This window comes from Camelus dromedarius, chromosome 10 (assembly GCF_036321535.1).
Source record: "Camelus dromedarius isolate mCamDro1 chromosome 10, mCamDro1.pat, whole genome shotgun sequence".
Lineage (NCBI taxonomy): Eukaryota > Metazoa > Chordata > Mammalia > Artiodactyla > Camelidae > Camelus > Camelus dromedarius.
This window is the reverse complement of record NC_087445.1, coordinates 60,948,563-60,975,400: the sequence shown is the minus strand read 5'-3', so window position 1 is coordinate 60,975,400 and position 26,838 is coordinate 60,948,563. Positions and strand designations below refer to the sequence as shown.

Here is a 26,838-nt window from a genome sequence, read left to right as displayed (position 1 = left end):
CAGCATGACTGAAGCAGGGATGGGAGTGGGGATGGAATGACAACAGCTTAGAATGTATAGAGAAGGCCTTGCTTTTATAGAGCATTTCTCTGCAGTGTAACAGGGAGGGATGAATATTAGACCCAGAGAGTTTACTGATTTGCCTCAGGTCACACAGCAAGGAAACGGTGGAGCTGGGAGTAGAACCAGATTTACCTCTCTCAAACTCTATGCTCCAGGTCTCCCTCTGGGTTTACAGCCCCAGGGGGCTCAGGGAGGAGGGTGACGGTCTCCATCCCAGGTTGGAGGGGGCTGAGACTCAGAGAGGGGACGCATAGGCCCAGGTCACGTGGCCGGTAGGAGGTGGAGCTGGGCTCATGGGGGCCCCCCTGGCTCTGACAATATGCCTTCCACCACCAGGAGTGCCCCCTAGGATGGCCTCCCTGGAGCAACTGGCCCCAGAGAGGAAGGACAGCAAACCAGAGCCACTTCTTGTCACATCTCCTTAGCCATGGTAGGGGGACCTCCTCCAGGCCAAGGTGCTTCCCGCCCCCAGGCAAGCACAGACACTTGGAAACGTGTCTCCCCTCCTGCCATCGTCCCTGTGCCCCAGGGAGCTGGGCCGGGGCAGGGGAGAGGAGGGCAGGCAAGCGGGCAGCATGTAGCGTTCCTGCCTGAAGAACCTGCTTGCTAGGAAGCCCACCAGGCAAGGCAAAGCACTGACAACAAGGTGTACCTTTCGTCCAAGAGGTCCTGGATTCCCCGAAAGCCCAGGCAAGCCCATGTCGCCCTGAAAAACACGGACAAGGGGATGAGGTGGGGGAACGGAAGCTGACACTCCTTAAATTTAAAGAGTGACCTCCCAAGGCCAGCCGGTTGTTTGCAGACAGGATTCCTGGAGGTGTAGAGGCCTAAGAGGAGACTCTGAGCAGGGGTGGGGGCAGCCAAGTGGGTGGGGTATCCAGCCCCCTCATCACTTAACTCAGCCGCTCCATTTGATCTTGCCTCCGGCAAGCCACCCGCCTCTGGGGCCTCTGTTTTCTCATCGGCAAGCTGGGCCCATCCGCCTGGCTTATGAGCTTCCAGTGAGGAGCAGGTGGGATGTTTCCACCCAGTAAGAGTTTGCTGAGTGAGAAAACTTCCCATTAAAACGTGAGGGGACGAGCCACTTGTGTCTCGGAGAAGTCGACAGGCACTGTCCCCTCCAAGTCCCCCTGCACAGGAGGCTGGGCTGAGAAGCAGTGTTCTGCCTGTCAGGAGGGCTCTTGGGTTGTGTCCAGAAGGAAACCAGACAGTCTCGAGGATTCCTCCCATGATATGGATGTCTGGGACAGAGGACAACCTTAACTGGAGTTCTGGGTTCTCCTGCCCTGGCCTGTCCTGCGCTCCCTCCAGGCCCCTATGGGGTGGGGACTTCAGGGATGGGTCAAATCCTTTGGCCTAAGTATTCTCTCTTCCACGGGAGAACCTTCTGGTTTCGGCTCTGAGTCTCAGGCCCATTCCCTTCCCACGTCCTGAAAATCCACAGACCTGTCTGCTCAAACTAACAACCTCAGAGGGGACTTTGAATGTCTGTCGGAAGCTTCCTGGGCATGTTGCTACCAAGAAGCTTCTGGATGCCGAGGGTCACCTAGCAGGCCCTGCAGAAAGCCACTCAGAGCATTAGGCAAAAGGACATTCACCAAAGGTGTGTCCACAGGCAACATCTTTTGTCGGGCTTCCTGATTGCACGCCGAAGGCAGAAGTGAATGGCTTTGGGTTTGGTGTAGGGAAAGCTGAAAGGCTTTAAGGAGAAAACAGACCCCGTCCTTTTCTACTTCCCATCTCCTGCCTTTGTCACGCATTGGCCTCTGTCGGGAGGGTTCACCCCAGAGCACAGCGGTTTCCCTACTGTCCACCCCGCAACGTCCCTGAGCGCTGGGGTCCCTGGAAACCTACCTTTGCCCCATCGTAGGCCTTGCCTGGTGAGAGCCCCGGGTCCCCTTTCTGTCCCTGAAACAAAAACAATTCCACTTTGGCCACCGAGTCGTCTAAAGAGGATGTCTCCCCACCAACTCTGCTCAAATCCCTGTTCCCTAATCAGATGCCCTCCCACCCACCCCGCTCACACTCCTCCACAGGGTCTTCTCCAATCCCATTACTCCCCTGCACCAACACCTTCCGTACATCCCCACCTCGTCTGATGACAAAGTCCTACTCCTCCTTTGGTGTCCCAAGTCTTCCATCACCTGGTCCCAGCCATCCTGTCCAGACTTGGCTCTCCTTCCACCAGCCCCACCTACAGATGGGGTCCCTCTGCCCATCCCCTGACCATAGTCCTTCCTCGGCCAGGCCCTGCCTCAGGCAGTCACCCCCAACAAGAAGACCACTCCCCAGTCATCATTAGCCAAACCATAAACTTTCTCAAGATACAGCTTGACTATGTCCTCCCCAACCAAACTGTAGATGCCTGGGCCCCCCATACAGGTGACATGTTCCCCTGGGGCTCACACAGAGGCAGGCCTGATTCTTTTTGTTTTTCCTGTCTCCTAATGCTCTCACCTCACCATCTCTAATTGCCTAGGGCCAGTACCCTAACAGCCACTCCTCTGTGTACAGCCCTTCACAAATCCCTCACCTCACTAGGTTCCCAGAATAACCTGATGAAGTGGGCAAGGGAAGTGTTATTACCCCATAACACATTCAGGGAAACTGAGGCCAAGAGGAGGAAAGGGACTGTCCAGGGCCCCAAGTTGAGGCACTGGCAGAGCTGAGATAAGGACTCTGAATTTGTGACTCATAGCTCTGTGTTCTGGGACATCCTGGGACCCGACAAGTTCAAATAGGCAGTGAACAGAGGAGAAACCGGCAAGCAGTGGGTCCCCGGTCAGAGACAAGCACTCATTGTGCCAAGCATACGGGAGCATCCCCATCACAAGGATCTGGACCCCTGAGAGCACGTGTTCAGGAAAGGGCCCGCCAGCCACGTCTCTTCCAGGGCTCAAGAGGGCTCCCGGCTGTGCCAGGCTTTTTGGCCCAACTTGATCAAATTACTCAGGAGACAGTCCTCTGGAAAGTCAGTCCCCCTGATGTCACCTTCCAAGAACCTCTGACCCTTGTCCCTCACCCTCACCCCCAAGCTCCCTCTCCAAGCTAAGTACTGAGTCAGAAGACCTGGGGAGAAGAGACAGACTCACAGTAGGACCTCAGGTAAGTCACTTCTCTCTCTGAGCCTCGGTTTCTCACCTTTATCACGGGGGCTGCACAGCATGTGTACCTGCGCGCGCATGCGCGAGCGCACGTGCACGTGCACACACACACACATGCACACATACCCACTGGCATCCCAGATTCATGGCAAAGAGCCAGTGAGTTAATGCGACACTTGGGAGGGGTGGTTTGGCCAACTTTAATAAGTTCCCATTTGGTTCTTTTCTTCCTCAGGACTCAGACCCTCCAAATCTTGACTCAGACACTCTCCACAAGAAATCACTGCATTCCAAACAGGACAGAGTCTTAAAGAGGGAGGGGCGCCTTTCACTGCCCACCTACCGAGCGCCCAGAGCTGGCCAGGCCCACTCAACACAGCGCCTCGTTAGTCCTCTTACACCCACCTGTTGCGCCGCAGGACCAAGGCCAGGCTCAGGGAGGCCAAGTCACAGCCTGGGGTGGCACGTAGGTAAAAGGTGTCAGGTCTTACTAAGTCCAAGCCCCTGGTCTATCTGACTCCAGAGCACTTGTTTATGAATGGGAAGCCTGGATGCTTCTCCCACACGACCTCCGGCTGCCCCAGGCTATAAGCCATTCCCTCCTTGCTAGGACCCCAGTTCTCTGTCCACCTGGGCCCCTCCAGGTCACCTCTGCAGGACCTGCCTCTAGGATCTACTACCTCCCACCGCAGCTGCCCCTCACCGACACTCTCCCACCCTCGGCTGCTCACAAGCCCCGTTCCAATGCCTTTTATGTCCATGTGCAAGGCCAGGCCCAGGGCTACCCAGGATTCCAATGGCCAAAAAAGGACAGCAGCTTCTCCCCGCCCCACCCTTGCCCACCTCAGTCTGCAGCCAACAGAGGAGCTGGGCTTAAAATGCTTTCATGGTGGGCCTTCATGCATCCTGTTCTGTCATTTTACAAAAGGGGAAACTGAGACCCAGAGTCTGTATCTGGGGCATTTTAGTTCCTATGGACTTCTCTCTGCATTCTCAGCAGCCAGCACAGTGTTTGGGATGTAATCCCTGCCCGGGTACAATATCAACAAACACACGTACTCACTGAACATCTACTGAGAGCCACGTCTCGCAATGCGCACAGAGGATACCACAGTGGGATCAAGACACAGCTCGTGCCTGTAGGGCCCTCTAAAGGGAGTCGCCAGAGACTGGTAATGATAATCTGCACTAGCATTTACTGAGTTTTCTTCTAAGCCCTTGACACATAAAGCTATGAGGTAGCAATGATCACTATCCCCATTTCACAGATGAGGAAACTAAGGCATAGAGATGGTGAGTTATTTGTCCAAAGTTATACAAGTGGGATTTAGACTCAGGAAGTCCACTTCTGGAGCCCCAGGTCTTTACATTTCAATACACTGCAGATGAAAAACAATGACCCAGTGATACGTAGAGTATGAGAGGAAGTCAGGGAGAACTTGACCTAGACTGAGAGTGAATCCCTGAAGGGAGTTACAGCCAAGTTAAGGCTGGAGAAAGACAAGGTGGGAGCCAGATGAAGTTTGGGCTCCAAGGATGCTCAAGACATCCTTAGTCAGCTAAAGGTGTGCCTTCTGGGATGAAGAAGACTCTCTGTCTTCCCAACCAGACTCCTGCAAATTTTCCAGTAAGAGATATGAGGAATATATAAGGTCTAATTAGTTGTTTACACCTTGGTGAGGTCATGAGAACCTGGCTGCCAGACTCAGCTCTTTAGTCAATAACTCTGTGTGACCTTGAGCAACGCCCCTTTCCCTCTCTGTGTATGGAACAGTAGACTTTGGACTAGTTAACAGAGCCTTGCAGAACTAGAAGATGGTTGAGAAGCTATATCTTAATAAATACTACAAATACAACGGGAATAGAGATTATGAGCTTCTTTCCTGCAGGTGGGTTGGGAGGTGGAGAGAATAGAAGGCTTTGGGCTATGAGGACTTGAGAAGGGCTCAGACAAAGAAGGAACAAACCACAAAGGACTGAAAAATTCTGGGCCAGAAGTCCCCTGTGTAAGTTATCTCTTGCAAGATAATAAGATTCTGAGGACCTAGCACAGGGCTTGGCCCAGAAGAGGCATCATAAAAATACTTCTCAAATGAGCAAATGAGTAAATGGAGTCTCAAGAGACAGCTCTTGGGCTGGGATTAGGTCAGATCTGGCCCCAGCCCTGGAAGGTTCTCTGAAGATTCACTATGCTTCTCACCATCACCATTACTATTTCATGTGTTTAGAAGTTCTGGCCACGGCAATAAGGCAGGAAAAACAAATAAGATCTAACCTTTGAGGAAAGTGAGACAAAAATATGTCCTTTTTTTGCAAACATTATGCGTGCCTCTCTAGAAAATCCAGGAGAAGTAACTGAAATACTGTTAGAACTAATAAAATAATTCAGTAAAGGGCTTGGTTATAAAATAAACACAAAAAGTACAAATATACAAAGTGAATAGTTCTTTTCAATAGCTGAAAGCCAGCTATAAAATATAATGGGGAAAATATTCCATTCATAACAGGAACAAAAATATAAAATTTCTAAGGACAAACTTAGTAACAAATGTGCAGAGTTTATGCAATAAAAACTCTAGTAGTTTATTATTAGATGTTTTAAAAACTCAACCAAATGGGAAGATATGCCATGGTTTTAGACAGGAAAACAGTATTTTAAAGATGATAATTCTTCATAAATTAATAAACATATTTAATACAATTCCAAGAAAAACTCCAAGAGAGTTTTTAAAGGAAATTATTAAGATAGGCATAAAGTTCATCTGACAGATTAAATAGCCAGAACTATTTTTTAAAAGTGGAGGAGGGAGACACACAGTATAAAGATAAAAAATGTCATAAAAAAGCATTTTACTAGCATAAAAATATACAAACAGAGCAATGAAACATATTTGAATGGCCTGAAATAGACCCTGGTCTATCATATAATAGTCAGTGAAGGAAAAGTTATTTAATAAATGGTCAACTATTGGGGGGAAAATAAAGTTATACCTCATACCCATCCCATGAAGATTAATTCCAGATGGTTTAAAATTTTAAGAGTACAAATGATATTATGACATGACTAGGAATATAAATAAATATCGATCTTGTCTTAGTATGGGAAAGAAATGTCTAAGTATAAAAAAAAACCCATACATCTTACATATGGTAGAGTTATCTCCAATCTGACATGTTATTAAGTTCCTAATAAGTGTTAGCTATTATTGTTAGTTAAAAAAAAAAGGTAACACTTCCATTTGTGAAAATTATCATGAATACTCTTAATAGGCAAACAGTAAACTTAAAGATATTTGTAAGGTAGATGAAGCCTTAGTAAGCCTCAATATATAAACACAAATAATTTTTACAAATCAAGAACACACCAGAAATTAACACAACATTCTAAACTGATTATACTTCAATTAAAAAAAATCAATAACAAAAGACAACCCCCCAAAATGAACAAATTCATATATGGTGAAATGTGAATAGAAAACAAATGTAAGAAAAACATTCTTCTCATAGATGATCGATGCAACGAAGTGAATTGAGAGCAATAATGAATGATCTTTTTCAAACATCCTCCTCTAATGCTAGCAGTGGCATGGATCAATTCAATCTTTCCAAAAGGCAATTGTTAATAAAATAACAGCTAAACACTTATGCAAGGCATATTTTAAATTATTCATACACATGTATGTATACATGTATATATATATATATGTGTGTGTGTGTGTGTGTGTATGCATGTATGTATCTTGATTAATATATATTGCTTAATCCACAGAGAAAGGCTAAAGAGCTATGGAACTGAATTCCCCTGCGGCTAAAACTGGAGTCAGGCAGTAGAGGGTTCGAATGTTATCTCTGCCACTTATCAGAAATAGGCAAGTTACTTAGCCACTTTGGACCTTAGTTTTCTCATCTGTAAAATGGGAGTGTTAACATCTGCCCTGCAAAGTACGTAAAGCTCTTGGCCAGTCCCTGGCCCAGAGGCTGCTCAATATACCATCAATGCCTGTCACTGGGCAGGGCCACTACAGGAAGCCGTCTTTCTTCTTGATACTTTACAGACTTTTCCACATTTTCTTTAAGGACCATGTCCTATCTCAGTCATCAGAGGAAGGGGGAAGGTAGGCTGGGGCCTGAGGCCCAAGAGTACTGTCTAAGGGCTGACTCCACCTCAGCTTCTACCAGCTCTGCCAGCAGTCACCTGGGTCACTAAGCACGGCCCCTCCTGCCTGCCCATCCTTCCCAGGTACCCGAGGGCCCATGGTCATCCTGGGTAATTCATTGCAAACTATGCAGGCCAGAGAAGGGATGCGGTGGCCAGCTGCCAGGTGCCCTGTGGCCCAGGGTAGGCACGGGTGGAGCCCCACCCACCTCTGGCCCAGAGCTGCTTACCCCCACCTCAGCCCTGAATCCCGTCTGACTTCACCTGGTCCAGCATCAGCAACCCGACTGGGGCAGCTCGAGGTCTCCTCACTGGCCACCCCTCACCCTGCTGAACATCAACTAAGCTTCTTAAAACGCTCGAGTGGCCTTCGCAAACTCCACCTGATCATGTCATGTCTGCTGAAAACCTCTTGTCTTCCTGCTGCTCTTTGGATAAAGTCCAAAAGTCTTGTCACACCCACCAGGCCTGCTGCCCTCCCCAGCCTCCTCCTGCCCCTTGTCCTGGTCATCTGCACTTCAGACCTTGGTTCAACCTTCCCACCCTCCAGGAAGGCGGGTCTCACCTCCCAGACCAGACCAATTGCCATTTTGTGGGGTCTCCGAGCACAGGTACCTCTCACGTGGAGCCTTTTCCATGGTGTGATCAGCTTTTTTTCCACAAGGGCAGGGACCATACCTGTCTGTGCCCATTGCACATGCCAACAGCTGACCACTTGCCACAGGCCAGCACTGCTCTGAGTAACTAACTCAGTTACACCTCATGACAACCTGAGAGGGCAGCTACTCTTATTATCCCATTTTCCAGATGAGGAGACTGAGACATGGGAAGTTCACATAATGTGCTCACAGTCACAGAACTGGGAGGTGACAGAGCTGGGATGTGTACTTCGACCATTTGGCTGCAGTCTGTGCTCTTAACCACTGCGCTTTCCTGCAGCTACAACCATGGTCGGTTGGACACATGACTCAATGCTGGGCCTCCACAGGCAGCTAATGCCATCCTCCCAGGATTCTGGCCTCTGCTTCATTCTCAACGCCCTTGATCCTGACTCCCTGCGGGAGCTGAGGAACCCTCTTCTTGATGGATCTGAACATGGGAGGTATGGGTATGTGGTGCATGGGGAAAGCCTTGGGCTCTGGAGGAGGCAGGTGAGAGTGAAGCCTGGCTCTGGCCTGTACCAGCTCTGGAGCCCTGACGAGTGTCTTCTGGCCGGCAAACCCCAGGACAAGAAACACAGCCCCGCCACTGCTGGTCACTGCAAGTCATTGGCCCTTTGGGTCTTCACTCCCCTGGGACAGCGGGATGAAGTTTCTCACCCTTGCTCTGTCTCCTCTTTTTGGTTTCTCAGTCCACCGGTCTCTCCCATCCTTAGTCTGGCAGGGGGATTCTCAACTCAGAAGGCCAAAAGCTCCCACGGGCTCAATAAATATGGTGCAGGATGACCTCACAGGGACCCACCCAGACAAAGGGCAGGATCCCTGCCACCACAGCAGGCCCTGCCTGTTTGTCTAATTTTGCCATCAACAGCACATAGTAGGTGCTCAATAAATGTTTGTTGACTGAAGGAAGACGAATGGATGGGTGGCCCCAGATGTGGTTCTAGAAGCCAACGCCATGCGGAAAAGGAGGAGCCAGCACAGGGCTTGGAGGAGGCCAGCCCTACAGTCCCACCAGGTCACCTCCCAGGCCCCCAAAGGATCTGGTAAACAGTGAGAACCCTCTCCCCAGAATCACACCCATTCCTGCAGATCCACAACATTCTCTTCCAGTCTCAGCTAAGTCAGGAATTCCAACCGGAAGAGCCTCTCTTTAACCCTGTCCTGGCCATGCCACAGATGAAGAGCATCCCGGGGCCCAAGCCCAGCTGACTGGGGCCACCCATCCAACTGACCTGTTCTGGGTCTACCTCTGCTCCCCGTCTAGCCTCCCAGCCAAGTGTCCAGGCAAAGGGCATGACTTTTCCCCTTGGCATTTTATACAAGTTCTAATTCAGGTGTATTTTCTGGAGCCCACACCCTTCTTTGTTTACACAGGAGCAAGCTGGAAGCCTGTCCATGAGGCCCTGAGTCCACAGGTCCCAGCCCTGTGGGGCAGCGGGGGGACTCACCTGCTCGGTCTGAGCCTCCCTCCCCACACCCAAAGTTGTTCCTTAAAATGGAGGGGAAAGCAGCTGGCAGGTCCTCGTCCTGCCTCTGCACATCTGCTGGCAGGATGGGAGTGGGCTACAGGCCAGACTAGGGCTGAGGCCCTGCCGCATGGGGCCAGCATGGCCTGGGGAGAAGCTGATGGCGCATCTGCTGCCACAGAAGCCTGGGGTCAAGTCTGGGAGCGGGAGGGAGCGGGAAAGACCAGGCAGGTCCAGAGCAGGCCAAGAAGGACGTGTTCCTGAGCAAACCAGGCAATCAAAGCAGCTGCTGACCCTCAGCATCTTGATGTAGCCACGGCCTGGGAGACCTGGGGCCTCTGCAAAGTGGAAGTCTCCAAAGAGCTCCCCTTTCTCTGCCTGACCCATGGGGGCTGGTCTCACTGCCAGTTCCGAGCAGTGTCTTAATCTGCCTGAGCCTTTGTTTCCCCATCTGTAAATGGGCGCAGTATCTCCACCATCTCATTAGGTCTTTGTCTAGGAATCAAACTGGACAGGCTGCATGAAGTGCATCCAGAGCACCAAGCACACAGTAAGGGTCCAATATTATCATCTGTGTGTGTGTCTTGTTAAAACCCAGGGTACCTCCAGGCAGCTGCTGGCCCCCGAGCCTGAGGCCTCTGTGCTTGCCCTCTAAGGAAGGACCCCGCCCAGCCCTGGCCATAGTCACACACCTACAGGGGCTGAGGCGAGGCTCTCCTGCAGCTCTGCACAAGGGCTCTGCGCCAGCGCTCGGGTGCCATATTGTCACACATCCAGGGTGGCCTGTGCACCTTTGTCCCAAACTTCCAGACAAACCGGCAGGTGGAGGAGCTCTGCTCCAGCAGTCAGGACTGGCCTTTGGAGGATGCTCAGCTGTCAATCACTGCATGAGCTGGGGCTACGAGACCTTTGTCACTGGGTTAGCAAAGAAGGACCTTGGGCTTGGGCCAACCAAAGCCCAGCGGTGCTCTTCACCTGGTGACCCCACGGTTGACAGGCTGGGTGGCCTCTGTGCCCTTCCTGGCCTCCCCACACTCTCTGGCACAGTTGCTGTGCTCTTGGCTTCCCTGACCCTGCGTCTTCCTTCCCCTCCTCCTATTTCTCCAGCCATTCATCGAGACTTCTCCCAGTAACCTGCATACGGCTGGTCCCTCAGAGTGCTTCTCACTCCACGCACTGCCCTGGACAGCTCTGTTCTCTGGCGGCGCTCCAGGGCTGGAGTCCTCACACTCATCCGAGCACCAGTCACTCGGGTTTCTGGTCTCATCTAAAGTCCAGAGGTGGCATCTCTGTGCTGGCCACCTCCCAAGGCTCTATCTCCAGCTCAGAGCCTTCCTGAGTTTCAGAATGCCCATGAATCAGTTCCGCCTGGCTGTGTTACAGGCTCCCAGAGGCAGCACTGTCTTATTCCTTCTACTGGGTTCCTTGGTTTGGTCACCTAGACTAACACCAGGGAGTCAGCATCTCTCTCCTCTCATCCATCCCTGACTCCTCTCTGCCTCATCTCCACATTGTCAAGGCACCCGCTTCCCCTCCTCCCACAACACGATGCGGGTTTGTATCATCCCAGGTCCTCCTGACTGCTCTGGTCCCCACCCTGAGTCCATCTTCCACACGGCATCCAAGGATCTTTCTCAAGTGTGATCTTTCCGTGTTCCTCTCCACCTCAAAACTTGACATGCCTCCCCAGGGTGTGTCTTATGACCCCTCTTCCTGCTCCCTTTGAGGGCCCTAGTTTCCAGCTGCCCTTCTCCCCCCAACCCCTCCCCACCAGAAGCTAAACTCCTAATTCCTCACTGGGAGGCACTCAGGGAGTGCTTGTGGCCCAAATATGCATCCTCCACAGTGACCCTGAGGCCCTCTCACCAAGAGCTTCAAGGAAAGGAAGTTCCTCAAACACAGCCCTAACCCCAGCATCCACTCCATGGACCCTCGTCCAGATCCCACAGCAAATACTCACTTTGGCCCCAGGTGGACCAGGGAGGCCTGGATTTCCATAAGGCCCAGGAGGACCCTGAAATGGAAAAGAAAAAAAGAAATGAGAGAAAAATTCCACTCCCTAGAGCAGGGCCCGGCACTTCCTTCCTCCGGCTGTGTCTTCTCCACTAGCCGAGTCTCAGCAGTGTGGCCACGGCAGCCTGCTTTCAGAGAGGCTCCTTCGATGCCCAGCCCCACACTAAACACTCTCCGTGCATTATCTCCTTTTATCCTACTGACCCACAAGGTAGGAGCTACCGTGATTCCTATTTTGAAGATGAGGAAGTGATGCCAGAGAGGTTTATACCATTCTCAGGTCACCCAGCTGCTAAGGGACAAAGCTAGATCTCAACCTCAGATGTGTGGCTTCAGAGCACAAGCCCTTAACCTCTGAATTTTACCACCTTTCCACACTCTCTCCCCCTTGCCCCATGAGCCCCTTCCACACTTGCTTCCTCGGGCTCAAAGCACACTTAGCTTCCCTGCACTGCGTCTGGTACTTCGTCTCCGCATCACCTTTGCCATGCTGTTCCATCATTTTGCATGCCTTTCCTGTCCATCCCCTCCAGCTGAAATCCACCCCATCCTTCAAGGTCTGGCTTTAATGCCACTTCCTCCAGGGAGCCTTCTGGGACTCCTCCTGCTTAAGGGAAGCTCTCCACCATTTAGACCCCAACTGGACTTTGTGTAAGCCTATGGATTTGCGAGCTCAGTCAAGGGAGCTCTCGGCCTCCTCTGAACAAAGGTGTATCTCTCCTGTGGCCACAGCACACAGTCAGAGCTCTCCCTTAGATTCCTACATGCTCTGAGCTTACAGGGTCCCCCAGAGACCATGAAGCAGCTCGGAAGACTGAACCCAGAGAGTCAAAAGCCTTGGCCAAAGTCACACAGCAGCGTAGTGGCCAAGCCAGGGCCGGGACCCAGTTTGTTGGTTTCAAGTCCAAGGTTTATTCACGGCACTGGATTTTCCCAGACCATATTCAAATCTCCCTTACAACAGCTGGGGCCTTATGTCCACTTTCTCCACAAGGGCCCTGGGCTAGAGTCCTGAGCCCAGTAACATAAACAAAATCCTAAGAGTCAAGTACTTTCTAAGGGTCTTTGTCCAGTAGGAATACTCTGAGGCATTGGGGGTGGAGACAGGCATCTCGAGGGTACCCCAGCCTCTAGACACACTGCCCTCGTCCCTGGCCCCATTTGACTCATCTGGTTGTGTATGAATTTGCTTCCTTCCTCCCTCTTCGAGGCCAACTTCCCAGCTGCAGCCTGTCACATTCCGCCCGAAGCACCTCCCTCTTCCTCGATGCCTGAACTAGGACCCTCCCTTTCTCCAGCCACATCCAGAAAGACCAGTGTTCAGAAGCTCACTCAGCCCGGGGGATTTATAATGGTGTCACGGATGACCTCCAAAATAATCAGCCCTCCAGCCCCTTCCCAACACGTCACCAAACACTGTCTCCTCGCCCTTAGATGCAACCTCGTTCCAGTTCTGAGCCTTCCCTGTCTCCAGCCTCAGTCTCCCCATCTGTTCCATGAATACCTGGGACTCATGGTCTCTAAGGAATCTGGAAGACTTCAGAGCTTCACCCCAGCCTGGGCTCCTGGGATCTAACCTCAGAGCTCAGCCTGAATTGTACGAGGGTGTTTGAGGAGGGGACCCTCACGTCAAGTGCCCCAGAACCAGGCGTGGACCGTGCCAGGCGAGGTCAAGAGTGACCACCTCTCCCCACTGGTGCCCCTAGCTGCCCCAAAGATGGAGGGCTGGAGAATCTGCAGCGTGTAAAGGTGGGGGCTTCCTGCTTTCCCGCCCCCGTCTCCCCACCCTCTCCAGCCACTGCCTTGCAGAGAAACGAATCACATAGTTGACTGGGAGCCAAGCAGACCAAGTCTACAAATGCTACAGCCCAAAAAGCCAAATGGAGGGAGGGCCTAGGGATTCCCCAGCGTCCCTCGATGGGCCAGGGGACTATGGGGAGGCAGAAAGGGACAAGCCATAGAGCTTTGGGTGACCTCAGGTAAGGCCCTGCCCCTCCCTGAACCCCAGAGCCACTATCTGTACAGAGGAACTGGGATTGTTTAATCCTAGCATTGTATATCTTTGGAATTTTGTGATCTATGGAATTTCCAATCCAGAAACAAGGTGATGGGTGGGTGGTGGGGAGGGAGGGCACACAGAGAGCCTGAGAAGGATGTCAGTAGAGTCATTCCCTCACTTGTGGAATTTCAGAGCTGGGAGGAACTTGGAAATGCCTTACCATGATCCCATGTTTTATAGATACAGAAACTGAGGCCCAGAGTAGGGAAGGGACTTGCCTAAGGTCACACAGCTTACTCACGGAAATGTTCTCAACTCCCAGACTAGAACCTGTCAGCAACAATTTGCCCAGCACCTTTTGCATGCAGGGTACTCTGCTAGGCATTGGGTAAGAAAAATAAAGTTGACAGGGCCTGTTTCTGGCCCAGAGGGGCTCAGCTGAGTAGATGGAAAAATTAGTACAACAGATGGTTTAAGATCACGGGCTCCGGAGTCAGACTGGGTTCAACCCTGGCTCTGGCATTTACTCTATATTTCACTTTATCCAAAATAACTGAACTTCTCTGAGCCTCAGTTTCCTCACTTGTAAAATGGGGATAATATTGGAGCCTAGTTCTCAGGATGGCTGGGAAGATGGGATGAAATCACACATATGCCACACAGGTGACAGAGTTCAGCTGTCAATGTAAGCTTTTACGAAGGGATCCATCCTATCCAGAGGGGCAGTTAACTGCCGCGGGAGTTCTAAGAAAGAGTTCTAAGAAGGGGGTGATCATCAGAAAAGGAGGCAGCATTTGATTTGCACCATGGATGGAAGAGGAGTTTGCAAAGGAATGCAAGCCTGGTTGAGGGGACAGCCCAAAGGTGCAGGGGCTGGGGGCTCAGGAGGAGCTTGGAGGCATGGGCAGACTGAAGGGGTCTGGAATGCTAGGTCCAAGGGCCTCATCCTGGCCCCAAGCTACAAGGCCCCTTGGCCAGCAGGGTCCATGATACCTTCCTTCGTGATCCCAGGCTCTGGGCAAGTGCTCCATGGAGACTCTGAAGCCAGAAGGAAATGCTACTCAGACAGCAGATTCCAGAGCCCTGGGCCCAGGGAGCACAGGGCCAGGTCTGGAGGGAACTAGGGCTCGAGTAATTGCATAACCAGAACCATCCGCTGGGCTCAGAGCTAAAAATATGCCCCAGGCAGCTATCTCTGCCAGGGCCTCGCCAGGCACCCAGCGTGGGAAAGGCTGATTCAGCCTGGGCACAGATGCCAGGCGCCATGGGTCTGAGCCCTCTTGGGAAAAGGACAGATTTCCCTTCAAAAGGACTCCCAAGAGTCCCAGTATCAAATGGTTAAGAGCCTGGTTCCAGTCCTGGCTCTTCCATTTCCTAGTTGTTTGGTTTTCTCATCCCTACAGTGAGAGTGATCACATTGGATCACACTGGATCACACTGGAGAGGGGATGAAATAAGGCTGCGTTAGGTGACATGCCAGGTGTAACACACAGGAACTGTTTTTCACTCCGAGGTTCAGGCTCGCTCCTTTCAGCCACTGCAGCCCAGCCAAGCCATCCTCCAGCCTCTAGTTGGTCCTCCCAGCGTGGGGAGCTCAGCCCGTCCCTGGCATGGCTCGTCCAGTTGCCTGTGTTAGCATCTCTACCCCAGGTTGGCCCAGCAGAGATGGGAAGATGGACACAAGGGTCATGCTCTCCCAAGTCAGCTTTCTGCCCTGGACAAACACCAAAGCCCATCAGCTGAGGGGTTATGGTCTGAGAAACCCCTTCTCCACTCCAGGCTGCTACCCAAAGGTGATACCCACAATGGACAGCTGAGGCCCTGCAAGAGGTCCTCGCTATCCCATGCCACATCTAGCCACGCAGTGCCCCCTAAGAGCCCTATGTCCACTCTAACGGGCCAACTGGAAAACGGGTGTCGGGCAGCACAAAGACACACAGCAAAGCTGGGACTTCAGGGGCAGGGGGTTACAGGCCAAAGAGCCAATCAGAACTGAAAGGACAATGTGTGACTACTTACCCGAGGACCCCGTGCACCAGGGGGTCCAGGGAGCCCAGGCAACCCAGGGGGACCCTGAAAAAAAGGCAAGAAGAAAGCATCAGTGCCAAGTGACAGGAGAGAATAGAGTCAAGCAGTCATTCAACAAACCTATCTAGATCTCTGGACATGGAAATCCCCAGTTGAGAAGAGGATCCCTGAGGTCCCTGCTTGAGGAACTCACACTCTTTGGGGCTTTTAGGCCTTTCCAGCTGCTATTTCTTGGTCTTTGAAGTTTTCATCTTTTATTATTCAGCTAACTTAGGGTGTCACTTTCCCCAGGAAGCCTTCCCTGATCCCTCTCCCAAGTTGGGCCAAGGCCCCTCTTTTCCTCTGCTTCAAGGCTACTGTATTTTATTTGGGGAATTGTCTGCCTAGAAGCCTGCCTCTCCCGCTAGACTACAATCTCCTCAAAGGAACTAATGGGATATGAGTCATCTCTCTCTCCCCAAGGCTCGGCCAAATGTTTGATAAAATAAAACAGCAAGAGACCTCAGAGTTCAGCCAAGTTCTCTGCAGAGCTTGAGCAGAGAAGGGACTTCTCCAAGGTCACACCAAGCTTCTCTGCATTGCAAAGAGGCAGGATAGCATAAAGGGTGTAAGCAAAGGCTTTTGCATCAAATGGGCCTGGGTTCAAACTCCAGTGCTGCACCTATTAGCTGGGTTTGGGCAAGTTCCTTAACCAGCCTGTGCCTATCACGTGGGGCAATAATACCCTCCTCATAGGATTATCGAGGATGACTGGAATGAGGATGGTAAACATTTAATACAGTGCCTGGTATACAATCGTCACTCAAATGTTCCGTCTATTTCAGCGGTCACAGCCAGGTCCAGTCTTCATCACCACTCCCTGAGAACCTGAAACAGTCCTCTGACTTGTCTCCCTACCTCCACCCTCTCCCCTCTTCAGTCTTCCTTCACGCAGTCTGATTCATATTCCCAAGGCATTCTCCTGCTCAACAACATTCAATGGCTCCCCATTTCCCAGGTAAGTCCTAACTCTGCAGCATGGCATTCAGGGAGTACCTGCTTGGCCTCCCCTCTCTTCCCCTCCCATAGGAAGACAGGCAGCCGAGCAGACTTACTAAACCACAGGCTGACCTTTGTTTAAATCTTGGTCCTACCACTTAATAACTGCAGACATGGTGCAAGGATTCTTTGCAGCTCCCCTTACCATATCTACTGTCCCATCTACCCCAAGGAGTAGATGAGGATTGACTAAATGCCTGATGTAAAGAACTGAACACAGAGCCTTCAAAGGAAGCCAGGCTTCTGAGGATGTGTGAGGCCCAGGGAATTCATTTGTTTCAAATAACCATCAACGAGATTCCAGGTTTCCTGCCCAGAGTTAAAATCGGTGTTGAAAACCCAGTACGATTTGGCTGGTGATTAATCCAGATCTCACGCTGGGCAGCCTCGGTTCACAGTTCTGGCCTGTGAACACCACGTGCTTGCTCGTCCATGAATAAAAATCTGAAGAGAGATCCAGACAGGCAGATATGGGTACCAAGGCCCTGGGGTCACTGAAAAGAGCCCCGGGTGGAGGGAGGGGAGCTACTGCGTGACCTCAGGCAAGTCCTGGCCACCTCTGAGCCTCCGGGTACCTCTGGCCAAACTGGCAGCAAACAACGTTCCTTCCATCCAGAGCCCAGGAGCTGGGTGGACAGTTTCTAGTCTTGTATGTACCTCTGCAGGCCTGAGATTCAGGGCCAGTCTACGCCCCACTCCCTCCTGGGGAGCAGAAGAGGACAGTACAAGGCAGGGGCCTGGGTTCACACTGGGCACCCCTCCTTACTGGCTGTGTGGCTTTGGGCAAGCTACCTGCAGTCTCCAAGGTTCATGTGAAATGAGGCTGTAATGGCACCTAACTGACAGATAATCTATAAAAAGTGCTAATCCTGGTGCCTGGCACAGTTCACGCCCAGAGAGTTAGTGCCGTTTCTGTTAAGCAAGCTGCTGGAATCTCCCCAACTCAAAATTTTAAGCCACATTCCTCAGCATCTGTTTTGGGGGAAAGCAAAAGATTTCCTTTCCTAGAAGTCCCTCCTTGCCCCTGTTTTTCCAGGTGACCTAGAATCAAAGGGAAATGGGGGAGGGGGGTGCGCTAAGGCCAAGCATTACCGTATATTGTTATCATGACGGAGCCCTTTTCAGATGAGAAACCACAGAGCCGCTCAGAGAGGCAAAGTGATTTACTCAAGGCCACACAGCTAACAGGCAGAGCCTGGCTTCAACCCAGGACCATTTGATTTGTTCTCCTACCCTGGGCAGCTTCCACACAGGCCATGTTGGCCAGGTGTGTTCTGACTAGGTGTGTAACCTTGAGAAAGCCCTCTCCCCTGTGTGGGCATCTGTGAAATGAGCATCCCAGAGCCTTCCCGACACTGGCATTTCCTGCATTTCTGGATGGTGGTGATTTCCTCTTCCACGTTATCCGGTGGGAAGGGAAAGGTGAGATCACACCCATCTCCCAGAGTAGAGGGCCAAGGCCCAGGAGGGCTCCAGGGAGGGACAGTCTCTGTGGGGTATAGCTCCCTCCTGGACCCTGGGAGGGCCGCCGCTGCGGAGGCCTGGACACACCTCTTGGCAATTCTCCTGCCCCAGAAACGGGGGCATCCAGCCTGGAGTCTGACCTCATCCTAGACATCTGCAGAGCAGACTCTAAGTGCCAGTCAGGACCTGCGGCCCGGCCCGGTGATGTCAGTCCATAGCCGGACTCCTTGACACGGCAGCCCAGCCCCCAGCTGCGGGCCCAACGCCGTCCCTCCTCTACCACCCTCGCCAGCCGGGCCTGCCCGGCCGCCCAGCCACTGCCCCAGGTCTGACCTTCCCACACTCAGTGGGGCCGGGCACCCCCTGCCCCTCTCTCCTGATCCGAGACCCTGCCTGTTCTCCATGTAATGGAAAAATGCTGCCATTTCTTTCTAGGGCCTGCAGCCTGAGCGGGTGACTCCGGGATGATTCACGAGGCTGGGGTGGGATTTTTCCACTCCACGCTGCAAACAACGGGGCCTCTGAGAGGGCCGGGAGCTGAGGGGGAGGAAAGCAGGGGCCGCAGGCCTGTCTGGGGGAGGTGGACGAGGCCTGGGCTCGGGGCTCAGGCAAGTAGAGCCGTGGAAACAACCAAGCAGCCACCCTGGGCTTCCCCCAAGGGTCCTGGCCTCCAACAGCCAGGCCTAGGGGAACCCCATCCCACAGAACAAGTCTACCCTTGTGTCCAGCTGCAACAGCCCGCCAGCCAAGCCTTGCAGAAGGAAGTAAGTCCTGGCTGGCATGATCCCTGGCAGCAAGCAAGGAGAGGTTTTGCAGGCCTGGGATCTGGGAGACCTGAGTCCAGTCCCGAGTGTGCTGCTAACAGCCGGGTGACCCTGAGCGGGGGGAGGCAGGGGACCTCAAAAGGCCCTCCCATCTCTGCTCACCATTATTCCCAAGATTAGCCCACAGAGTGCTGAGCTTTCCCCAGTCTCTGTCCTAGACAGGGGCCTACTTGGACAGGGCTTCTCAGTGAGGCCTTGAACAAATCATTTCCTCTCCCTGTGCCTTTGGGCCTCAGTTTGCCCAGCTGTAAAATGGGAATGCCCATCTTCCAAGATAATGTGTATGTGTGCTGGTTATTGTCCATTTGCTCCCCAGATCCATTCTCTGCCCTGGGGAGCTGATCTCTACAGGCTGCACCCCCAGGCTTCCTTGCTCTCTGCTTGCAGCTGAGTTTGGTCAATGGGAGACCCCAGCAAGAAACTGCAGAGTAGAAGGAGAGGGTGCGTGGAGTATTTCTCTCCCTGCTCCCTCCTTGCTGTGCTATAGTTTGGCCTCAGCTCCCATCAGAGACCTCTGTTCATGTTTTAACACTCACTGGGTTCTGGCAACACCTTCCCCTCCCCTTGTACCTTCAGGTTGTACCCCCTGTGCTTTACCAGCCCCTGTTGATTCATTTGATGATGCCCACACCTCTGTAAATGGTCCCTTCCTGAAACTCCCCTCAAGTACCCTGTTCCCTGCCTGGAGCCACAGGATAGCACAAAGCATGGCACACAATAGGAGCTCAAAACCAATATGCCAGACACCCCTCCATTCTCCTGGGTTCCTGATGATACCAGTGTAAGGGATAAATTTCTCAAAATCTCCCTGACTCCTAATTGCCAACAGCATGAAGGCCCTTCTGGTTCTGTTAAGGTAACAATGCCCCCACTTCAACTATCAGTATATCAATACTCAGTGACAACAATCCACTGGGACCCAGATTCTAATGCTTCATCTCAGACAGCCCACACAACCCTGGAAAAGTAAGTGGTGCCATACCCTCACTTTACAGAGACGAAAACTGAGGCTCAGAGAGGTTAAGTGACTTGCCAAAGGTCACACAGCACCCAGCACCTAGAAGGCACTCATTCAACATTTGTTGAAAGAATGAAAGGATGGCTGGATAAGGGAATGGTTCAAACCCAGGTGATTCCAAATTCAAAGTCTGTGCTTTTGCACTCCATGTGCCTCCTTACCCCACCAGCAGCAGAGATCTGTGTAACCTCAGAAAGCCTGGCCTGGGTGTCAGGACAACCTGTTTTTTGTAAGGATCAAATTCTTCCATTCATCTCACAGATAGTCATGGAGCATCTGCTACAGGCCAGGCGCTCAGCCGGGACTCCCAGAGGTGACGCTTGGAAAAAGTGCAAGGGTGTGCAAATGCCAGTGCCTGATCATGAATAAATAAGGCCTTGACTCGCCTCCTCCTGGGCGTGGGGCTTCTGTGCAGCTTCTGTGCAGCCTCTGTGAACCGCAGCCTCCCCGCCCCTACTCACCCAGGGCCAAGCTCAGCTTTTCCATGCTCCCCCCGCTCCCAGGGCTCCCACAGAGTTCCCTCGCTCAGTGGCTACAACTCCTGGCAGGCCTGGGCCCAGAGCTCTGCCTCCGCCAGGCTGTCTCGTGCCCCTCAAGAACCATGCAGAACCGGTTAGGCACAGGCGCTGTGTGAAAACCCTCTCAGGCGCTGAAAGGTCCCACAGTCATTTCTACCAAGGGAGCTCTTCCAACGCAGGGTCACAGAGGGGAGACCGCCCCAGGGAGAGATTTTAAGTCCTCCAAATCACCCAGCAAATCTAGAACTCCAAGGTGGCCTTGGAGATCACTCAACTGGCTTCCTCACAGGAGGTGGGAGCTATTATTATCTTATATTCTGCAAAAACTGAGGCTTAGAGTGGGTCAGGGCCACAGAGCTAGTAAGGAGTGGAGCCAGGATTCAAACCCAGACTGGGGACAACTAAGCCCCGTGCCCCGGGCAGCACAGATTCCTGCTCTGTTCAGATTAGCTCCTGAATGCATACGAGGGTTCGGGAAGAGGATAACAGAATAGAAGGGACTTGAGCTCTTGTCATTGCTGCTCAAAGATGCCACTTCAATTAATAATTCCCAGTATCTGGTCAAATCTAAATGACCAGTTTGCCATCTGCCACAGACTGGACAAAGCTTCGAGAAGCTTCTTGATTCTTACTGGAGTGAGACTAGGTTCTGAGCTGGGGAGAGGGTGGGATTATGGGATAGCGTGGGACAAGAGGCAGGACAGCAATTGGGCAGATAAGTGTCTTTCCTCTTGCCCTCATTTGTTCAGGCCAGGAGGAGCAGGAAGAACCGTGGTCCTTGCTGAAGTCAGGGACCTGCAGTCACAGCCCAGCTCCTCCTGGGAGAACATGCTGGATGCCCTTGGCCAAGTCTGTCGGTCCAACCGCAGGCCTCTCATTTGTAAAGCCGGGGTTAGCACACATATCCTACCCTCCTGGACCAATTTGCATGAGGTCCTAAAGGGAGGTGACATGCATGTGGAAGTAGCTCATAAACGTGACAGGTATAGAAACAGAAGATTCTTTAGACACTGAGCTCTCCATTTGAGATCAAAGACAGGGCCTCCCACATCTCTGAAACCCCCAGTCTCTCAGGCCTGAGTCCTAGGGTCTCAGAGTGGACACTCACGGGGGTGGGATGGAATGTGCTGATCTTGGAGTCGGGAACTGGGGTGTAAACTTCAGCTCTGCCTCCTACGTGCTATGTGGCCTCTCAGCAAGTCCTGGCCCTTTCTGGGCACAGTCTCCAGACTCCTCACCTGCCCAGTGATGAGGGTTGAACTGAATGATCCCTAAGCATCCATCCACTGAACAGGTCAACTCCAGCACCTTCTTAGAGTGGGGGTAAATCCAAGACCAGATCTGGCAGGAGGCCTCACCTCCTACTGACCCACATCACCAAACCCCAGGAAGAAAGTACAAAGCTCAGGCATCGGACAGGCCCAGAGGTAGATTCTACACCCTGAAAACCTGCTCCTGCTCCAGCTCTGCTGGCCTAGCACAGCCTCCCTCTCTCTCCACATAGCACACAGCCTTGGGGGACAGGGTTGGCCTCATTCACTCGGCAGGGTGGAGACCCTAAATTCCACCACCCTGTCCGAGGGGGACAATTCACCCCCTTTAGACCTTACGGCCAGTGAGTCCAGCATCCACGCATCTTGGGAAGCTGAGGTGTCACAGGCCAAAGGTACCTGATGCCTGAGTAGGGTCAGGCAGCCTGGAGGGCTGAAGAGTCTCTCCTGCTCTCCTTGGCTCCCCACTCCCTACCCTGCCAATTTCAGAACACAGGGCTTGAGCAGAATGTTGACATAATTGCAAAGCAATGCATACAATTTCCATAAGTTCTACAATATGGTTATAATAAAAACGGGCTCTCGATCCCCTTGGAGACAGGCTGAATAAATATTATTCCTAATGATTATTAAAACTCATTAAGTGTGTTTGTAAGGCCTGGGAATTCCCAGCATCTGCCACTGTCTCCACATTGTGGGGAGCCTGGTGGGAGATCCCACCCCAGGAAGGAGGAACCCGCACAGTGGTCATCTCCAAGGCAGAAGAATGGAGCAGAGGCTCAGCTTTCTGGAAACTCCATCTCATCGTTCCCCACCCGGAGGAATTGGCCTCCAGCTGCAGAAAGGTCGTTGCCCCTGGAGACAGTCCCAGGCATGCCAGAGGCATCGACCCCGAGACCGACTCCTGCACGTGGAATGTTCTTTCTCTCTTCCTTGACTGCTCAGATCCACCCTCACCTTCCTCACCCCAAACTCCTCTACCAGGGGCCACAAATCAAATGTCTCCAGGAGCCAGGCAGGTAACAGAAACAAGATGAAAGGACTGGACTGAAGACCAATCGGGAGACGGACGTGTGGACAGGCACAGACAGGAGCGGGCCTGTCCTGTCTAAAGAAGCAGCCCTGACCCGGCCAAAGCCCACAGGCCACTGCATGTCTCCCCCTTCCAAGAAAAGCAGGTCACCGGTTTTTTATAAGAAATCTCTCACATTTAAAAAATATTAGTAACTTATTAAATATTTTAAAACAATTCTGCATGTGCCAAACAAAACACATTCAGGACTATCCATGTGCGACCTTTGTCCGAAACTCACAGACAAGCTGGTGGGCTGGAGGAACTCTGTTCCAGGAGTCAGGAGAGCTGGCCTTTGGAGACTGCATGACCTGGGGCCAGTTAGTCTGTGGTTTTCCTTAAGCCACTCAACCTTTACTGTTAGGTTAGCAAAGAGTGACCTGGGGCCTGGGCCAACCAAAGCCCAGGAGTGCTCTCACCTGGGGGTGGCCACCAGACCCAAGTCTGCCCCGGGGAATCACGAATTTGGGGCAGGATATGCAATCACAAACACAGCAGAGGTGAGGAGAGGGGGACCTGGGTTCAAGTGGAGGCTCTGCCTGTACCTAGCTCCCTGCTCTAGGTTGCTTCTCTTCCTCCTTCCGCCCTTACCAGGAGCAAACACCTAACTGCCCTGTCACCTACGTAAGCTCCAAGCAACATGCACACTCCGCCCAGTCTTACCGGCAAACCACAGTCTCCCTTGGGTCCTGGAGGTCCCATCAGCAGCGGGAAAGGTGTGGGTCCCACCAGGTGGAAGAATGAATAGCCAGTGCTCGCAGGCCGGGGGCTGGAGGTCAGGAATCGCTCTCGGGCCAACGTCGGGGCCAACGCTGGGGCCAGGGTGGTCTGCCGGCTGGGCCGGGGCTGTCTGGGGCTGGACCCAGTTGTCGGATCATTCAGTGGGACATCTCTTGCTGCCTTCCCAGGTCTGAGAGGGACGGGCTTCCGGGGGCTGCTCTTGGGTCTGGCTTTCTTTGCGGCTTCTGATCCAGTGAGTTTTTTGCTTCCAGTGAGGGCTGAACCAGGAGCGAGGGTGGGAGGCATAGCAGTGGCTGGTGGCTGAGCAGTCCTGGTAGAGCCAGGACTGGGGACAGGTAATAGGGGCAAGACAGTGGGATGGGGAGGTCTTTGTGTGCTGGTGTGGGCAGGGGATGGCTCACTGGCACGACTGCTCATCTTGGCCTGGACCACTGTGGGAGAGAGCTTTTTAGAGGAGCCAGCAGCAAGAGGTAGCGGCCAGACGCTGGGCAGAGGGGGCCTGGGCGTTATGGGGTTCCTCTGGATCGGCTTCACTGTGGGATGGGAGACTTTGGCGGGAACTAGGTGGAAAGTGGGTTGCACCGGGTTCTTGGTGGGTAGGGCTGGCTTTGTGAAGAAAGGCGGAGCTGTCTTCTGGGTGGGGCGTGGGCTTTTGACAGGGGCAATTGAAGGAGAAAGGACTGAAGGCTTGGTTGGGTGACTTTGGGGGATTTTGGTGGCTAGGCTCTTCTGCAATGGCTGGACAAGTCTGGTGGAGCTGGTGGGAGAGGCTGCAGGCACGGAAGGAAGCCCTTCACTGGCTGACAGCTTGGCAGATGGCAGGGGGTTCCGGGCTGGGCCTCTCACTGTGACGGGCTGGTGAGGGCCTGTGACGCTAGTCTTTAGGGGCTTGAGGGGAGAGGCAGGCACCACAGTCACCCTGGACCCCCTGCTTGCTGGCCATGCCCCCAGGGCTGGTGTGGCAGTGGTCAGGTTCCCTAGGCCTAGCAGGGCCAGGTCGGTCTGGAAGGTGAGGGGCGTGCCAGAGTCTCGGGGGAGGAAGGGTCCCAGCTGGGGCCGGTACGTGTCAGCCTGTCCACACTGCTTTCGCAGGTGGGTACAGTAATTGTGAGCGACCTGCGTCACAGGGTAGATACTGAACTGGCACAGGGCACCTTCAAACTGGACTGCGTGTGGGCTCATCTTCCCAAAAAGGAACAAGCCCTGGGGGTCGAGCGCTGGGTCCCTGTGGAAAGACAGCGGGACGGGCACCCGGTGCTGCCCGCAGGCCGTCACCAGGGTGACCGTGCGGCCACGGAGCTCCAGGGCCAGGTGGTGCCAGCGCCCGTCGTGCATGTCGAGGTCGAAGGCCACGGAGCGCCGGGGCCCCAGGTGGACCACTGTCTTGCCGGGAAGGAACTGCAGGCCCAGCTGCAGCTTGTGCTTCCGGCTGCGGACGGCGAAGAGGAAGGCATGGTTCACCCGGTGGGAGCAGAGGCTCAGCACCAGCGCCAGCTCTGTGCCCAGGGCGGCAGGGATGACGGCGGCCGTGGGGGCCTGGAGCCGGGCCCGCTGCGTAAAGATGAAGCCCGACTGGAACGGAATGACCCCCGGAGGCGGGGGGCTCCGGCCGCCCGCCGCCTTCGTCCAGCTGAGGCCCAGCCGCTGCAGGACGTCCGCATCTGGAGAGGGAGGGCAGAGGGGGAGAGGACACGGTCAGGGCCTGCTTCCTGCTGCTTCTGACTTGGGGACAGTCCGCCCACTGCTACCTGCTGCCCCATGGTTGTGGCTGAGGTTGCAGAGTTGGAACAAATCCCTCGTCTAGCTGTGTGATCTTGTGACTACAGACCTTCCTCCACTTAAAATGAATATACCCAGATAAAGCCAACATAAGCTGAAAACCTCATAAGTCAAAAATGCACTTAATACACCTTACCTACCGAACATCATGGCTTAGCCTAGCCTACCTTAAACACGCTCAGAACACTAACAGTACCCTACGGTGGGGCTAAATAATCCGACACAAAGCCTATTTTATAATAAAGTGTTGAGTATCTCATGTAATTTATTGAATGCTGTACTAAAAGTGAAAAACAGAATGGATGTACGGGTACAGAAGAACTGTAAGTGTATCAGTTGTTTCCCCTTGTGATCACGTAGGTGACTGGGAGCTCCCACTGCTGCAACCCAGCATCACAAGAGAGTACCGTACCACATACCGCTAGCTCGGGGAAAATCAAAATTCAGAACTCAAAGTACAGTTTCACTTTTGCACCATTGTAAAGTCAAAACATTGTAAGTCGAGCCATCGTAGTTTGGGGATCGTCTGCAGTGTTTAAAAGCAGACTCTAGAGCCAAACTTCCAGCTCCACCACTTATTAGTCCTGTGACTTCAGTGCCTCAGTCTTCCCATCTCTTAAATGGGATAACAGCAGTACCAAGCTCAGGGGTGTTGTGAGGATTAAATGAGCTAACGCAGTTGAAAAAAAAAAAAGTGCCTGGCACAAAATAAGCATTTATGAAGAATAGCCTTTAATACTAAAAATAATGATAATCTCCAAATACTAGAGCCAGTATTAGAGGCTGCCCAACATGGCTTGTTTCCCCTTCTCTCTGCCTCGAAAGCCATCACCTCCAGGAAGCAGTCCCATAAGTGATGGAGTGACAGGAATGTTCACGTCACCAGAGCATGGTAAGGATGCCCAGGGCGTCCGACTGGTTTCATCATCTTTAGGAACCCACCCAGTCCCCTTCCCACCCCCAAAGTCTCTCTCAGGCTGGAGCAGGCTTGGGGAGCTGCTGTCTGCACGGAAGGTAGGGGACATTTCCAGTGACTCCCCTCCTCCCCGTGTGGCTTGGAGAGAGCAGAGGAAGTAATCAAGGCATCCCTGCAACCTCTGTCCTCTGGCGAAGCGTTTGGACATCTGACCATGGCCCGGCCAGGTCACATCCGCCCGGTAATTACATCCATGGGGCTTGCCAGAGCACAACGAGGGCTTCCAGGGTGTTTATGGAAAGGCTTCCTGACCTTGCCTCTCGCCGGGGCACTCGACCTCCTTCAGGCGGCTGAGCTGCCAGCGTCGGCAGAAGCCCGCCTTGGAGCTCCATCCCGGCAGGAAAGGAGAGGCTGTCTCGAGAACTGGGGTCTGGGAAACGTCCTCAGGCCCCTCTCCCGAGCTCAGCCTCCCAACCCGAGTGTGGAATGCAGTCTCCCTCATCACCTGGAGCGAGAGGTGTGCCCTGGGCTGAACGCAGCCAGCACCCAGTAGCCCTCAGGTGACAACCGGGAGATAGATGGACCGGTGTATGGATGGATAAACAGGCTGGGAGACAATGAGAACCCGGGTGCTGGCAACGTGGTAGCACACTGGTTCCATAGCAGGATCTTGGGTCTGAAGGCCAGACTTCAGAGTAGGACAAGG

At 53.0% G+C, this 26,838-nt stretch overlaps 1 protein-coding gene across 3 annotated transcripts in view; it reads right to left on the bottom strand.

Annotated features, from left to right (window-relative positions):
• The window catches only part of COL27A1 (collagen type XXVII alpha 1 chain), a 142,337-nt gene that overhangs the window by 106,372 nt on the left and 9,127 nt on the right, over positions 1–26,838 (bottom strand). For all 3 annotated transcript variants that reach the window (XM_064490441.1, XM_031450269.2, XM_031450271.2), the window contains exons 3-7: positions 23,360–25,098; positions 15,483–15,536; positions 11,412–11,465; positions 1,918–1,971; positions 716–769 (exon numbers count right to left, since the gene is read on the bottom strand). In XM_064490441.1, coding sequence (XP_064346511.1) covers positions 716–769; positions 1,918–1,971; positions 11,412–11,465; positions 15,483–15,536; positions 23,360–25,098 — 1,955 coding nt within the window. The remainder of the gene's footprint in view (positions 1–715; positions 770–1,917; positions 1,972–11,411; positions 11,466–15,482; positions 15,537–23,359; positions 25,099–26,838) is intronic.